Consider the following 17,762-nt stretch of genomic DNA (forward strand, 5'->3'; position numbering starts at 1 on the left):
AATAGCAAGCAATAAGCAGACATTACACAGAAAAGCAGAAACTTACACCCAACTATCTTCATCTCTGCATCAGAAAGGAGAGAGAAGAGAGGGAAAGGGAAGGGAGAAAAGCCAGGAAATTAAGACAAGGGGAGAGAAAAAAAGAGAAAGACACATCACTCACAAGTAGAAGATGAAGCATGCACTTTTCATCAGAGGATCAAAGTAAAAGACAGAATACTTATCAGCACATGGGGAAGGGGAGGGATGTCCTTTGGGGAACTGACAAACGCCATGCCTATGCAACAGATTTCTGATCAGCAAGTTCTGTACACAAAGAAAGTTGCAATCCAAAAGGCAAGCAGCACATGCCTCATTGCTTTTATCTCTGGGGAAAGGTAAAATTGTCAGGATCAGATGGACTGTCTTAAACCCAGTAGCAATTTAGAACAAAAAAAAAAAAAAACCCAAACAAACAAACAAACGTATGAAAAACCCACCACACCTCTTCATGAGGCTGGTTTGACTGAATCCCTTCTGGTTCGGACAAAAAAAAAAAAAAAGATAATTAAAGTCTTTATGATGCTCCTCTCAGATAACAACACAGTAGGAAACAAAGAACATTTTATCTTTAGAAACGAAGACAGGCATGGTTATTTTGGGGATATTAATCTTGTTTTGCATAACCATGCAAGACACGAGCACATAAAGACCAGTTTCACTTTATTTCTTAGTGATGACTGGCTACCACTTATGTTTCTCCTATCTGAGTGAGGGAAAAGAAGGCTTGATACAGGAACTAATGCTACTGTTCTGGAAACAAAACAAGATTAGAAACTGCATGATAAGACACAGATACACAATCTTAATGGTTAAGATGTCCACATGTGAAAGAATTTCCTATTAAAAAAGGAAACGAAAATGTTAAAACCTACGACCAAGATTCATTTGAAATGCCAGAGCTACTTACTTTTTAAAAAATAGATTTCTTGGTTCTGCAGAATGATCACTGCATATTTGAACAATACTAGGTGACCTAGCCTTTTAATTGATTCATGAAAACTATTTTAAAAATCACACTGCTTTGAAAAAAATTGCATCCACTTGCAAAACACAAGTCATGAACTTTCTGTGTTGTTTTCTGAAAGAGGAAACCTGTCTTTAATGAGAAAGAAACAGTTCTGAAGCACAGCAAGGAAAGGTAGTTTGACAAAGACAATTAAAGCAGCAGACATAGCTGAGAACTGTGAACATGCATAACAATGTGGGTTTGTTCGTTTATTTTGTTTTTAAAAAAAATAAAATATTTTGTAGCTTCAGACAGTACTAGGAAAGCTAAAAAGGCATGTTTGATTCTGGCTGTAACAACATAAGCACAAAGTAAACTTATGGACACTCCTCACTCATGTGGGCTGGCTAATCCATCTGAAGGATAATTTACTCTACCCAAATGTTCTATCCTGGACACTGGGTAAACTCAAACCTCAATTTGATCTGTTGTTTCAAAAGCAAACAACAGGCAAACATCTGCTGCCACCTGAACAATGTAAAACATATTTTCATTACCAAAAAAATTGATGAGTAACTAGAATGAACACTTTTCACTGCATCAGTGAAGTTACATTATATTTTAATATCCTCATTTTTGCAGATATTTCATTATTCTGGAGAATACCCAGGATAATTAAAATTTTTGTTTAGAGTACCACTCATGGCTCCCTCTTCACTTCTCATCCCTACTCTGTCCATGTCCTAATTTATCATTACGGTGGAAGTCTATCCACACTTCCATGGCTGCCTGTCTTTTCTTACCTGGTATTTAAAGACATTCACAAACTGCCACATCTCCACAAGTGTAAACCATTTTTTTTCCACATACAAATGCCTAAAGCTTTGCTCTAAACTCTATGCATGCAGACCTCTTGTAGCCCCCCCTTTGAACAGAGGAGAAGTTCCAGGTGCCCAGCAGCTCTGGAGAGGCAGTAAGCACTTCATCGCAGAATGGCGGTCCTTTCACACCGTTGTTTGTATCAATCAGTATTTTCAGCAGATCTCTCTATATATGAGACCAATTCCAAATACATCATCATTTTAAAATCCCTGTGTTTTCTCCAACAAGAACTGTGGTTCCCACAAAAATCAGATTAACAAGCAACTGTGGTCTTTTGAAGAATATAATTTGAAAAACTGGTGGGCTGACCAGAGCTGGGAAGATCACTACTGTACCTGCAGAGCCAGCCCTACAACGGGAGTGCTGCAAACATACGCTGTAGAATGTGGTTTTAATTTACTTAAACGTCCAAGGTCTCTAGGCTGAATATTACTAAGATCATAATAATATACTTATGATTTGGTGGACATCTTTTGCACCAAGGCAGTGTTTTCACTAGCGTTCTTAATTAGAAAGTTTGGAAATTTGAATTAGCTGCAGTGAACAAAGAATTTTTGAAGTTTAGGATAGGAGCACATTTCACATGAAAACTGCTAACCTGCTTGTTCAACCCCTGGACAAAAGCATTGCCCAAAACAGCAGTGGAGGGAAGACAGGCCCCTATGCTGGCTTGCTGAAAGAGGCTAGGGACCAGAAAGGGAAAAACAATTACGTGGAATGCTGAGGCCATAAAGCTATTCCTTAAGCTTACCAAAATTCAGTGGTCTGAAGCACTTGAGGGGCAGCACTATACACAAAAATGGAGAATGAAGTGATTCTTGTAAGGGGAATCAGTTCACTTATCCAGGTAAGTAAATGTTATTTCTGATGTTGACTTTTCTAGCTGTAATCTAGCTATTCTAGCAGCCACATCCAGCTGTGATCTCAATTACAGCAAAACACCTTGCAGCAGCTGTGTCTGCATCTGCATATCAACATGTAATGTTTAATTTTTTCTCTATATGATTGCTTTGGGTTAAGACTGGAACTGCTATAAGGTCACTAAAAACTAAAATTTATAATTGGCTTTATAGCCCACATCCTCTGCTGCCCTAGTGCTGTTATTTTCAAGTCTGTTAGTAAATAAAACACAGACTTTTCTAAATCCTTTTACTTTAGTCTCTAAAAATTCTTCCCACCTACTTCCTACTTTTTATTATGTGTTCTGAAGAGCCTCCATAATGAGGCTACAACAACTACTTTTGATACTGATGTGTCAGTGCAGTCTTTCAAGTATATAAAATCTTGATACTTTTCACATTACGCTTTCACAAAATTTCCTATGTCTGCAAAGTCATCCTTGGTCTTGGTTATAATGCATAGCAATGAGGTCGGATTTCAAATGCTATACATGCAACATAATTAGTGAGCCCATTTCTTAATGCACTGTAAAAATCACGACAGTATAATGCCAGGTTTTATATCTATTGATTGCATGACTGGCTGTGTGCCGGTTTCCTCCCTAAATAAACTTTTGGTTATGCTGGGGTGACCTCAACTACTGCCAAAACATGAAGCACCTCTAGCTGCTGCTCCAAAGGTAAGGAGCACAGCAATGCTTCAGCCAAGACAGCTATTGCATGGACCAGCTGGAAAATCACAGCAGATCTGCAGCCTCATGCACTGTCAGCCACTACAAACGGATCATAGTAACCGCAAAAATCAAGGTGGCAAAGTGGAAACTCTTTTTCCAGGCTTTGGATTATTGGGAAGAAGAAACTCCATGCATTTTAAAAGAAACATCTCTATGCTTAGCATACATGAGTGATATCTAAGTGTCAGGGGAGGTGGGGGGGATATCAATCTTTCCAGATCACCTTCTATACATGTGAATTTAACACCTTCTATTACTGTAACGCTTGTTGATTTAAATGTTTAGCATGCCTCCCTGAATCTGGAATTGGAATTTACTGACAAATAAGGCAACTCTTCTATTATTAATCTTCTTCAAAGAAAGCACCCATCACAGTGACGCTTGTCTAGGTGAGTATGAGGAAAAAAATGACGAACACTTTAAGATTAGAGCTATTATGTTTACCTGGCATTATAACATCAGGAAAACCCAGCTTCCTGGTAACGGAAACGCCCCTGTTAAATATCATGGGGTTCTCCCTTCGAATCTGCTCCATGTCACCACGAAGAAGCTGAAGAGATATTATAAGTCCTGGAAAAAACCCAAAGACATTCATTTTTTTCAAACATAAGAATTAGGCATCTGTATATACAAGGCATGCAGGCAAAATAATGCTTTGCTCCACCAAGCATTGTTAATTCAATACCAATATATAAATACAGAATTCTTTTCCTCCTTGGAGTAATTTAAAACAGAAATGGAACAAACAAAACTGCTTTAAGGGATCATTTAAGAACATAACACTGCACTAAAATACAATTTTTAAAAATCAGAATACATAATTTCACAGAGATGTCACACGTTACAGTGAAGTACTTTGCATTATTTCTGTTCCTCACATACAGCAGGTTACAACACATGTATGAGCAACACCACTTCTGTCTGTCACACAATGCTGCAGAACGTCCCTAAAGCACCTTTAATCCCACTTAATACCATTAAAAAAAATCTCAAAGTGTATCTGTTCCATTTGTTTCTTTAACTACTTAACACAACAATGTTGATTGCAATGAAACTCTCTTCAGTATCTCAATATGTTTCAACAGTACCACCCGGTCAAACTGACTTCAGAAAATAAGAAGAAAGCTCAGCAACCAGCTCTTCCAGTGTCACCCTTCGTTCAGTACAACAACTGAATACTGACTAGGAATAATTACACAGTTCATCTCAGTCCAACTGCTTACTCTAGTTGCTTTTCATTTATAGTATACTTCACTCCAAAAGTGAGCATAACGGATTGGTAAAGTTACAAAGTCAAGCATTAAGATACCAGAAACTGCCAGGGTTAAGCTCAACCATGTAAACGTAGTCTCATCTGCTGAGCATACGTTACCAGCTTCACGTGCCAACCCACTTTACGTTCACGTGGTCATTTTCCACAGTCTTTATCTCACTCAATCCATGATAGTTAGTCAATACTTCTTTCTGTCCTCTCTGTTCACTCACTAGAACACCACAGATGAAAACAAACACTACCCTATATACCAATTCCTGCATGAGCCACCTAACGTTTTGCTATTTCCTAAGCTTAATATATTGGCTTTGCGAATAATATTTAGTCACTGTCTTGTTAGACAAGTTACCAGGGGAATGAAACCAGTAATATCATGCACCTCTCACCCAGTTTCTGCTTTCTTCCCTTGAAATAATTTCAAGCCTATTGTTTGGCTTCAGCCAAATCTGGCAAATAAGCAGATATCTAGATAACATGAAGATTGCGTAAGTTTTATGAATACTGGGAGTTGGGAGGAAAAAAAAGAGCATAAAGCCTTAAAAAGAAGGAAAAGGGAGGCCAGCCAGCCAGCTGGATAGTCAGCATGTATGTCCTCAAATCCTGCCAAAACACAGACTCGCAACTGTCCAGCTGAGCAGGCAGAAGAGCGCTGCAAAGCACTGCGGGGAAAACAGAGGCTTTGTAACCATGGAAAAACTCCAGTCCTTTGAACTGCTGTGCACATGAGTACCCGTGTGCACACTACACAAGGTTTAACAGAACACAGGATACAAGCTCATTAGAAGTCAGTCCTGACTATTTTTGCCACTTACAGAAAAAAAATGTTAATTTTATACCTCTTTTGCTATTAAAAATAAACAAATGAAAATTAATTCTAAAAATTCCATCATAAAGAACTGGAGCAAATTTAGAAGTTCAGACCTCCCCCATTTTATACCCCCTTTTGCTATTAAAAATAAACACATGAAAATTAATTCTAAAAATTCCATCATAAAGAACTGGAGCAAATTTAGAAGTTCAGACCTCCCCCAACCCAACACCCCCAGTGCTTACTTAACAAATAGCATCACAATTAAGCTATTTGCTATAAAAATCAGTCACTAGAGGTAACAGAATACGTAATTTTCCAGCATGGTATTAAATATATTACTTATGTGATAACCCTCCCACGTATTTCACCCCAAAAAACTTCTGCCTAGCTTCTTGCTGTCCCCAGGAGGTTTTGTAAATCTGCTCTCCAGTCCTTGTTTTCTACCACAAATAGCATTACAATTAAGCTATTTGCTATAAAAATCAGTCACTAGAGGTAACAGAATACGTAATTTTCCAGCATGGTATTAAATATATTACTTATGTGATAACCCTCCCACGTATTTCACCCCAAAAAACTTCTGCCTAGCTTCTTGCTGTCCCCAGGAGGTTTTGTAAATCTGCTCTCCAGTCCTTGTTTTCTACCCAGCCAAGCCTTCCAGGTTCTTTTTTCTATTCCCTGCAGCAGATTGGAAGGACCAATTTTACACAAGACCTGGGAAGGTGGGGAGAGAAACAACCAGAGCACTTTTCTTCAGTGAAAAATCACACTTGTGATTTGAGCATTTCCTCACTGTAGGAGCAGGATCTGAGAGGTCCAAACTGTGTTCCTTAAGCTTAAATCATGTCAGCCTGGAATACAGCCCCTCCCACCAAGACAATACCTCTGCCAACTTTCTACCTCCTATTCCAGAGATGCACTAGATCTTAATGAAATGTTTGAAGTAATTATTTTAAAAAGCCAAAGGCAAGGTAAAAAGCTCTCTTTCTCCCTTTCCTTCTGCTCTTCAAAAAAGCTCACGCTTGGAAAAGAAAGTTTCCACCTGACATTGGAAATAAATGCAAACAGTCCAAGGTTTCAAAGGCAAATACAATTCAGGAAAATGTTTTAATGGTAAGTGGAAGATGACCTTAACTGCAACAACATGAACAGCAGGGAAGGAGACCAGCTTTGCATATAACAAAATTTCAAACCTGAGAACTGTTTGATTTGATTATTGTTGTGCTTATTATCTTCTATGGGAGTGTGAACTGCGTATTCCACTACAGTACCCCAATATGCAAACAAGTGAAATTAAGACAATATCGGTACTTGGACATCAGTACGCCTATGAATCAGGCACTCGGTAGTGAATGCAAAACCAGCTGTAACAAAGCAGAACTACATCCTATCAGCTGGTTCATTTGGAACGGAATAGTAAGGATCTCTCTCAATCAGCAAACTACAGAAATCATTAAACGAGGTAACACGATAGGACAAGATTTACTATCCATTTTTATCTGTCATTAACTAGGAAAATAAAAACGGATTTGAAAGGTGGCAAAAACTCAGCCAAGACAGTTACTCTCCTCAACTATGTAATGAAACATTTAGTAGTGAAACCACCACAGAGAGTCTTCTCGATAATTAACTTGTAGGTACGAAAACACTGCTTATTTTCTGGACAGTCAGATTTTTCTGAACAGTCAGACAATATGTTGGACAAATCTAACCTCTGGCTCTGCTCCTGTTGACAAAAATGCATGGCATCCTCAGGAGAGCAAGCCTTAGGTATGTGTTGTACCTGGAATTTTCACGGGAACACAGGATGAAAAGGAAGCCAGTTTTACTCAGGGAAATTCTAATGAATAAAATTTAAATTCTTCATTTCCTGAGCAGCCAAGTCAGGTCACAGTAACTTAAGGCAGTGTGACAAAAAAAACATAACAAACCCAAACCCAAACTTTCAAAGGAGTTCTGCCAATGCTGATTGCTGCTGATGCTGTGTCCACCCATGGGCTAGCAGTTTTCACACGCACAGATACATGCAGCAACTGTGACAGCCAAGAAATGAAGAACCACAGAGGAAGCTAATACTATAGCAGGCCACTAGCTCTCTCCACTGCTGACCTCACTTGAGATAAAATAGCACCACAGAGAGATAATGATGAAGGAAATCTGGCATGCTGAATTAATATTATTGTCCACCATATCTGAGAAGGAAAGATATCAGGGGGGTTTTTTATTTCTTGGTTAAATTGGCAGATGCAATACAGATTTCCACCTGTAAACTGAACGCGAATGAATTTTAGCTAAACTTTCAAATCATCACAAGTAGAGAAATTCAGTTATGCATAATCTCACATCCCACTTAATTTCTCTGCTATTAACTAGCAGTTTCCTAAAGGAAATATTCAGCTGTTATAATGACAAAAATGTACAAGTAAATATTTACCATAGTTTGAGCTGGGTGCTGTGTATTTGGTGCTGGACTTGCGAATAATATTTTCATGGATCTGGCACCACTCATTTTCGTTGTTACACCTAAAATAAAAGAACACTAATTCAAGTAAAAAGCTTTCTGCTGAATCTTAGGACAGGAAAGTCAACTCTGCTGTAGAGATAACACGAAAGGTTGCAGGGTTTTGATGAATGAGAGAAATCCCACGTAACTCTTGTTTTTAAAGTGGAAGAAAACATTCCCTAATAGTTATTTCCTCTTTACGGACACTTTCAGGTCTGTGGAGACTCTTCTGTCATCAAAGGCATTGTTTCATTCTTCACTTTATGACAGAACAAAGCAAGCTCTGGACATCTTTAGCTGAATTCTGTGCACACAGAAAATTAATTTTAAGCTGAAATTAACTGTTGCCATATATTACCCTTTTGTGCTTAATACAAAATAAAGTTATAACCAAGAAATAAAAAGTGAAATTTGAAAGACTAAACAAAGCCCTGCTTTTTAGTATCTCAGACATTTTCAACAAGGCTTTTGTTTACCCACATATTTTACAGAACACCTTGAACCATGGTCCAGCTCCCTTCCCCTCCTACCAAAACTGTAGGACAAGTATGCTTCTGTATTTCTATCATCTTCTGAAGGAGCATTTCACAATTGTTTATTCATCCATATGTAATTTTAATAAACATTTTTAAACACTGTTATATTGCATTTTCAGTTACATTATCATCTGTAAATCCTCAATAAATTTCTAGGACAGAAACTACAATATAATTACCTGTCAACAGTTTTCTTGGATTTCCACTCAATGTTTTTTTCACCAGGAGAAAATCAGTTGTTAATATCAGTTTCAGTAACACACAACTCCCCGAACTCATTAAGCTTGAAGGGAATCATCGCAGGAAGAGTGCCACCAGTGCTATACAGCTCATTATGACATAATGAAGGGACACACTGTAAATGTTACGAAGTACTTCACACTAGTGTAAACACAATTAAAATGACAATTTTACCAGTATAATAAGCTGATTGAAAAACAAAAATGGAACCTTTACCACAAACGGTGCTACTGGTTAAAAATGAAAAAACAAAAACAAAAACAAAAAAACCAACATCAAACAAGACTGACAAAAGGAAAACCTGTATGTTGATCAAGTCTAATTGCCTTTCAAATTCAATTGCCTTTTATTTAAATGACAACGGCAAAATTTAAAGATGCCCCATGAAGTCAGCAATTTTTAAATCAGCAGCAATAGTGGATCTTACTTCTCTTGAAGTGCAATTGGATTAAATAATTAAACTCATTTTCTGTTGACTCTTAAAAGTAAAAAAAAACCAACAAACAAACACCAAACAACAAAAACCCCAAACCAAACCAAACTATAAGCCTTCAGCTCCTAACAAGACAGGAGTCTTGAGAAATAAGTCACTTTACAAAAGCTTCTCCCAAGCATATTAGCATTTTTCCCCCCTTTTGTTTCCTCCCAAGAGTACATGTTGGCAAAATCACGGTACGATACAAACCATCTACTGTGAAGACTGGGATTTCGTTGTCTGCTGCATTATGTAACGGAAGAATAGCACGGCAAAAGGCATTAAGGCTATCTAGAACAAGTAGTAGCTGGTAATTTTCTACAGCTTCAGTATTACAAAACCATATACTGCCAAGAATAATGAGATAACCCACAAACCCTGTTATGGCACACTTACTGACACCCCACACAAATGTTGACTACTATGAAAGCAAAAGGGACATAAAAAACTTGGAATAAATTAAACCTGAAGTACAGGCATTAAAAAAGGCAACATGGAGAAAAACCATTAAGATTACTTCCTCCCAGTGTGCTATCCAAAAGTATTCAGTCAATTAAAACGCTGATCAGGCCGTGTTCCTGTGTTCCCTCGTCATCTGGTGCAGTTAGATTGGGATTATCCCACCTGAAATCTCAGCTCCACCTGTCTCAACATTCCTCCTTTCACTGCAGTGGGTTTAGGTATCAGACATCTCAGCTGATTGCTAAGAATCTACGAACATAAAAAAAAAGCTTCTCATATTGGCAATAAAAGATAGTACTTGGGCAGGGTAAAGAAGCAGTCATGCTCATCCAGGTTGCTGGATGTTAGAGTGTACATCCCTGTTACTATTCCTGTTTACGGACCTGTTCTTCAGAAACCTGACTAATCCCCTTTGGACCTCCTAATACCGCTTGTCTTGACAACATCCCGTGGCAGTACAACCCAGAAGATCACTACCTGTTTTCTAAAGGAGTACTTTCTTCCATCTTTTTAATGTCTTCTCCTACCAATTTCACTGAGCATCCCTAACTCTTGTACTGTTGTATTCCATGAACAACAGTTGACCCTCCACCATGATTTTGGAAGTCTTGGTCATATCCCTTCCCACTGCCACTTCTCTTTAAACTGAAGCTCCCCACCTTCTCAATCTCTCTCATAAAGAAAAGACTCCCTGCCGTTACACATTCTGGTTGCTCTGCTCCATCCCTTCTGTAACTAAGATATCCTTTCTGGGAGGAGAGCTCAGATAGCCACACAGTAACTCCAGACAGGTCAGCACTGAAGTGACCTTCCAGAACTTAACAGTACGGCAAATTGACTACATTTGCACTCCCCAAAACAACCTCTCAAAACCAAAACACAACAAAGCTGAGGCATTAATGGGCAGTACGAGACCCCCTTCAGTAATTGCGGTGTTCTGTGCAAGCTCAGAACTTCAACCAATATTCAGCTTACTTGTCAGGAAAAAATAACAATTAACTTCACACTGTTTACTTCTCCTGTCTTGTCAAGACATTAAAAGTCATTTATCCTACTGTAAATAATATTCTCCTTAAAGCAGAGAGATAACCTTTAGGACAAATTCTATACCATCCTCCATCCTTACAGCTGAGACTACAGAAAATTTCCAACCTCTTGTAACTTCTTAGCTGCTGTACCAGCCTCTTGAGGGCAAGCTAAAATAGATTTCAGCCTCCAATGACTTATGCCTGCAAACTAACCCAGAGCAAAGTTATCCCAAAATCAGTGGCCTGTAAAGATAGCTTACAGCTAGTTTCGTACCAACTACCAACATAAGCTGCACTTTACATTTCCTCAACACAAAGAAGAAGAATATTCTCTCAAGTTTCAAATGCTGGCCTGGAAATATTTGCCTGTAATGCATTTTATTGTGTTAATGTTCTACTTGTCTAAATACCAAATATATTACAAAAGATATTTCTAGTTTAAATAAGAATTTTCTCATGAGCTATCCATCACCTTTTCAGTTTTGCTGGTTCTACAGTAAATTCACCACTTGGAATGTTTGCCACACTACATCAGACCCTGATGTCAAACAGATGGGGACAGAAATGCAACGTACACGCTTGTCCAGCTGGGCAAATAGCAACAACTGAGTATCAAAAGGGAAAGGCATTCAGGCAATATACCACATTAAGAAGGAGGAATAACAAGAGCTAGTGCTGGAGAATGAGGAAAAAAAAAAAAAAGAACCGAGAGAAATAGGACAAAAAAAAAACCCGAAAAAGACATACGTGAAGTTTTTAGGGGAACGGAAAGATTGACACAGAGAGTAATGTGTAATAAGCAAAAGGCTCCAATAAATGTAAAAATTCATATAAGAATATGAAACCAAGTGATCTCAGAAAAAAAAAGGATTGAGATTTTAGTGTCCATCTCACTTTTTCAAATATTTTACATGTACGTTATTAAAAAGAATTATAAAAGTAAACCTTCATGCTTTTACATAATGAGCTTATAGCTAGAGCTGTGGTACGATATCCTCTTAGTAAGATTAGAACATGACTGCAGGATTAACAAACAGGAAAATCTGGATTGTGAGAAAGAAGTATTTTTCAGACACAAATCTTTAACAATAATAAGGCACGCTGAGAAAGACTGGTGAAGTAAATTGATTTTTCTTACACGTATATATAAGGATTCTCTCCCGTGAATCCATCAGAAGTCTCCATTGAAACACCATCTATTTGTTTCAGCCTTTGTTAAGTTTTCAATCACTCATTTTTTTTACAGCTTCTCCCATGAAAAGGCTTTTCTGGCTGTATGCTGACTGCCTCATTTGTGGCAGATGTAAGTTTTAGCTTTACTGAGATAGCTACAAAAAGAATGGTTTTTACTGCTCCTTTACAAATATATATACACCTCCCTCCTTATTTCATCTTTATGATGTTTCTGGGTTGGCCTCAGGCCTTTTAATAATAATCAAAATGAGAGCAGCAGGTAAGAAAATCAGCTCAGCGTTGTTTAGGCATTCATATCCAATTTTAAACTTAAAAAGGACAAGAATCTGTCATTTCAGGTTTAATTTAGAAAGCAAAAAAAGGTAGGTTAGCTAAAAGAATGTGCAAAGAGAAGATGCGAGCGGATAAACCTGTGAAAACATTCCGTTGTGGAAGACCAACAGCTATTAAAGCTACAAAAGGGATAAGCTGGTGCCCTTTAGATATTTCCATTTTCCTTTCTGAAGATTTTTGTTGGAGGTTTACAGAGAACACTGGGAACAGCAGTAGCATAGCATAATGATACACAAGACATAACAACTCAAGTGAATGATGAGAGTGATAAAACACTACAAGCATCTGATTACAGAGGTGAATTCTGTTCTGGGCTCTATGTTCTCTCTGGGAAGGCAGAAATGGCTGCGTGTCGGTGTTGTGGGTGTGAGGAAGCAGAGATAAAGAACAACGGCTGGTACAAACCTGCTTATGCATTTAGGCAGATACAGCTGGTATGCTGGGTGCTGTGAAGGGAATCCACACTAATAAAACACTTCAGATTAAGAGGAAGAAAAGGGAAGCTCTCTATCCTGTGATTTTTTTCATCATAGTACTAGGACTTTGGACTGCTCTAACTGGCTGCATGACTTTATTTGTTGCTGACAAATGGAGAAGTCCAGTATTTTACAGGTTTTTTTCTCTCCTATTTTTCAGTGAATAAGAAGCTAAAGATGCATTTAAAAGGCATCAAAACAGAAATCTGATATTCAGAATGTTGCATCACTGTAAACATTAAAAATGTTGCAGTTGCAATATATTAACACTGTATCTACAAGGCCAATATTAACATGAACTATGTGACCAGAACTTTTTTTTTTGAGATAAGCTGAAACTGAATGGTGACAAAATGCCAAGGTTATCCTGATTCTAGACAAAGAGAAGAAAGAAGACCATTTATTTCTTTATAACTTGACATTTTTGCTACAGTTTTCATAACTGTTGGCAAAAGAAGAATGGAAGAGCTGACTCTGAGAGGCTTTTCTTTGGACTTAGAGATTTCTAATGCATGAAGAGATATCCAAGAATCTTTCAGTGAACAGTGAAAGACATTTTTTCATTTATAGTTTCTCTTGAATGTCAGACTCTCTGCTGCTGAATGCACTTCTCAAAGAATAACAAAGTTCTATAACCCCCCTCCCCCAAATTATCTTATTACTCGGAATAGTGGTCACAGACCACAAAGTAATGTCAGCTGTATCTCAGCCCATCTGCAAAGCAGATCTTGCCAGTATTTATCCTCACTGACAAGAGTTCTAAATCCTGCAGACTCTGGACAGCTTGTCTGTGGCCTCTTTATTATGACTGAGAGACCACATTTCATAAGAAGAATTTGGTAGTTCAGAGTTCAAAATCACAAATAACTGAAGATAGATTCTTGCTCAAAAGACTAATTTTGAGTGTTTCGGTCACACTCTGTTGGCTTCAGTTGTTTTCTACTTCTTTTGCTGGTCACCACTACTGGTAAGAAATAGGAGATAGGGCACGAGTAACTATTCCCTTCATCAGGAGAAATACAGCATAGTTCTTCGGTTTTGAGCTTGGCAGATTTTAAATAAATCACATCATTAAAAGTGCAGCTTTGCATGTCACATAGATTTGGGCAATATTCAATAGCCTCTGAAGCATTTCACATACCTGAAACATCTGTGATAATATTCATTAGTTTCTATGAGCTTCTGGAACAACAAAGGAAGAAAAACCAGTTCCAATAGCACTAGCTTACCTTGTGGGGAAGATAAAGCAGCAAATGCAGTTTATTGCACCTCGATATTTAATATCTCTTCTGTATCTCATCACCCAACATATACAAAGTGTTTTTCCTAATTCTTTTCCTTCTAGGAGTTACTCACGTGTAAACTTTGAGCACAAAATCCTTCTCTTCCTTTATTTCAGAGATTGATTGAAGTACATCCATGATGCTCAATACTGCACAGCCATAGGGGCGACGATAGTGTAAATGAGGGGGCCCTTTTTTTGAATCATTTAGCAACATGCGACCTAAAATTAACAGAAATCGAAAACATTAGAGATTCACATGCAGCCATTCCATCTATTCTGTTCTACTATCCCTCTGAGTATGCATACCTACAACAAGTTTCAACTACAGCTTATGGTCTTTCCTATACCTCTCACTCTTTTTTCTTCTTAAAGAAGAAAATCCAGAGGTCCACTTGAACCTACCTGACCCACTGGGCTACTTTGATTAAGGCACGTCACCTCATGTAGCTACAGCACACTCAAGGGCAAAGTGAGCAGCGTCATGTCTGGCTGTCTTTGATTTGCAGCCCCATGACACATATTTGCATCCAGCTGGGTTGACTACAAATCATCCCTTGAATGAGCCAAGAATACAGCTTGCACTCACGTCTTTGCACCTACATAGATGGCCCTTCTATTATAATCCCGTATTCACACAATTTTTCACTTTATACAATTGCTTTAAGGGAATGTGTTATATATTGTGTCATTTATCATGTTTGTCTTGGAGCACATAAAGGAGAACTCTGAGGTATGAAGCTGCTCAATGATTAACTTCCTATTGCTAAAGCAGTTTTTTAATAGAGTAAAAAATGCCAAAACCAGAAAAATTACTAATAATCTAAGCCAACTTGTAACATTACACATAATAATTTGCCCAGCACTTCTTGCATCAAGGTTAAGAATCTGAGCTTGAACTACAGCATATCTTTCTACAAGCTTCATTTACCATTTCAAGTGATACAGAGGTCAGAGAAGGAAAAACTAATCCTTCTGACACATTTGTGACTTTGTCATTCACAGGACAACACAACAAAGCTATGGTTTCACTAAACTGTCTAGACCTTCTGTACTTCACAAAAGGTATCTGTGGCTGGTAATGGATGCCAGTAGTGACTGGGCTGGAAATAGGGTGACACACCCTCTCATTGCAAACACTACCCAGTCACTTTTCAGTTAACTGAAATACATGACAGACAGTGCACTACTGAGTTGTTTAGAATAAAACAACTGAAGAGACTGACTGTTATTCCTATTATATGTTGTTAACGTTTAAGTACTAAATATTTGAAATAAATTATACTTCACACAGGTAAAATATTTAGTTGCTAATTGCTCATTAAAGTACACACACTCATAGTTTAGACCCATTTAACTCCCTGTAACTAACTAATTATATCCTTTTTAATTAGACCTTTCTTCTGTCCAACACCTTTCATCTAAGAGATTCTTGCAATTCGATTCACACACCAGAAGTCATACAGTCACTTCACTTAAACACACCACTGGGCTAAAAAATTCATCTATCTGTCCATGAACTACTGCGAGCACTGTACTATACCATGTAAGATGCATCCTAAATTCAACTTCAATCTTAAAACACTATTCATTCTTGATACTGCAAATCTCAAAAAAAGTAAATGAAGCCTAGCCTGGCCCACAAATAGTCAAAGAAACCCCCTCTATAAAGAGTGACTAGTCAAATGATTAGCAAGGAAGGGCTTGGGTAAGGTCTAGGTACTACACATCCAGATCTCTCCTTTGCATAGCTCTATGGGAGGAGTCAAGAGAACCTGAAAAGAAGCACGTGTACGCTGCTAAGTGTTGGGCTGCAAGCTTGACAGGCTTCCAGCAGGCAGGTACTGCTCTAATGCTCTTTTTTGGGATCAGCAGGCAGAAAAAACACCTGACAGGTGCTCTTGTGGTTCACAGGCATCTCCCCAAACCTGAATGTGGGTTCTTGGAAGCACTGCGGACTCCTGCAGTGGAATACATGTATTTGTCTAACAGTCTTTGACTTACTAGATGTGAATGGCCAGGTATGCTGATGTCCTGCCCTGTAAGCTAGCTGTGCATCATCAGTAAAAAGACCTCAATTGAAAATTTGGGACATTAAACACAAAGCCTTTTTAGTTCTTCCCTCTTCCCCCAAATGTGGTGTTTAATCAAATATTTTGTTTCAGGCTGAGAAAAAAAATAAATCACTGTTAAACAGTCAGCAGTAATCTTTTAACACTTAGCTACATATAGTCTGAATATTAATCTCAGCAGACAGACATAGTCTATAACATAGTTTTCTAACTGGTTAAATCATTATAATGTCAGCTAAGTAAAACACACATTTAAAATACTGTAAAAATGTTATTAATTGTATATACTGTAAGTAAGAAATCATACTGTACCTATTCGAATTACATGGGCAACTATGTACAAATCTCTCTTCATGTCCTTACTGCTGAGATCCTACAAGATTGGGGAAAAAATTTACATTAAAAAAGGAACACATTCCACTTCCAAAATAAGTGCCTGCAAAACTCCCATGAACAATAATAAGGACTACACAGTATTACTCTTCATTCATTTAGCTCCTGTATCGTTAAACAAGAGAAGGTATTATTATTTCTAATTCACAGTGAGAAAAATAGGATTATATTTGGTTGGAATGTCCTTTAGAAGGAAAAGAAAGAGTCTGACTCCACTAACTAGTGATGCTGTATCAAAATTCTAGCTAACATTTAAAATGTTCATTTAATCCTTAATTCAAACACATTATTAGACTGTATTACATTTACAAAGTAAATTTAAACCCCATTCTGGCTTCCTTCACCCCAACCCCTGACTACATACAGGTCCCTGACCTGTCCCTAACCCTGTTCCTTTGCTTCTGCTTTCCTTTTCTGGCTTTTGACTTCTCATCATGGAGTCCTAGTCTCACAGGATGGCTCCATAAAAAATCTGTAGCATGACTGTCAGAATTTAGATAAAACATTTAGGTGTTGTTTTATGTCTGGATAGGCGCAATTCCCCAGAACAAGCCAAAATCTGAAGAGAAAAGACGACAAGAGACTCAGAGATATGGTTTGTTTTAATGCTTTTGAATGTTCAGCTGTAATCCTGTTTCATATATGTTCATCATGTTACGAAAGCAGCAAGGCAATGTCTCAACCACGCACAGAACCTTCAGGCTCTTTCTGTATGAGCTGATGGGAGCCACGGGCAGCTGGTTCCTAGCTAACCTTCTTAAAAGTCCAAAAGCAGGGCAGGCTGCACGAAAGCTGCTGGCGGGAAATGCTCTCTGCCCCATTCTCACTGCTGAATCACGCCAAGGGATTATCTGGGGAGTATGGTCGTCGGAAAGGGCCACCTTTGGCTAAAAACATTCTAACAGTTTCAGTAGGGTAGATGGTCACTCTTGTATTTAGTATGTTCGAAACAGTGATAGGGTATTGGAAAAACTAAGAAATAAACTCAGTTTTAAGATGACGTAATTGTTTAGCAAAACACAGGACCTTAAGATCTCTCAAAAGTTCTTTTTATAGCAAGCAATTATATACATGGATGAAACTCTGAAATTCCATGTCACAAAATAGCAGGTCAAAACTTTTAAAAAGCGAGCTTGACCAAAAGCCAAAAAATGGGAAAAGGAGAACATATAGAAGAGTAA

The 17,762-nt window shown here is 38.0% G+C and overlaps 1 protein-coding gene across 1 annotated transcript in view; it reads right to left on the bottom strand.

The window, feature by feature from the left end:
• LOC104468288 (dedicator of cytokinesis protein 3-like) overlaps positions 1 to 17,762 on the bottom strand; it is a gene marked incomplete at its 3' end in the record, with an annotated part of 49,237 nt that overhangs the window by 12,843 nt on the left and 18,632 nt on the right. The window contains exons 3-6 of the mRNA XM_010082356.1: positions 16,501 to 16,561; positions 14,191 to 14,338; positions 8,022 to 8,110; positions 3,948 to 4,073 (exon numbers count right to left, since the gene is read on the bottom strand). Coding sequence (XP_010080658.1) covers positions 3,948 to 4,073; positions 8,022 to 8,110; positions 14,191 to 14,338; positions 16,501 to 16,561 — 424 coding nt within the window. The remainder of the gene's footprint in view (positions 1 to 3,947; positions 4,074 to 8,021; positions 8,111 to 14,190; positions 14,339 to 16,500; positions 16,562 to 17,762) is intronic.

The sequence above is a fragment of the Pterocles gutturalis genome, unplaced genomic scaffold (genome assembly GCF_000699245.1).
Source record: "Pterocles gutturalis isolate BGI_N339 unplaced genomic scaffold, ASM69924v1 scaffold26869, whole genome shotgun sequence".
NCBI classification, from domain to species: domain Eukaryota; kingdom Metazoa; phylum Chordata; class Aves; order Pterocliformes; family Pteroclidae; genus Pterocles; species Pterocles gutturalis.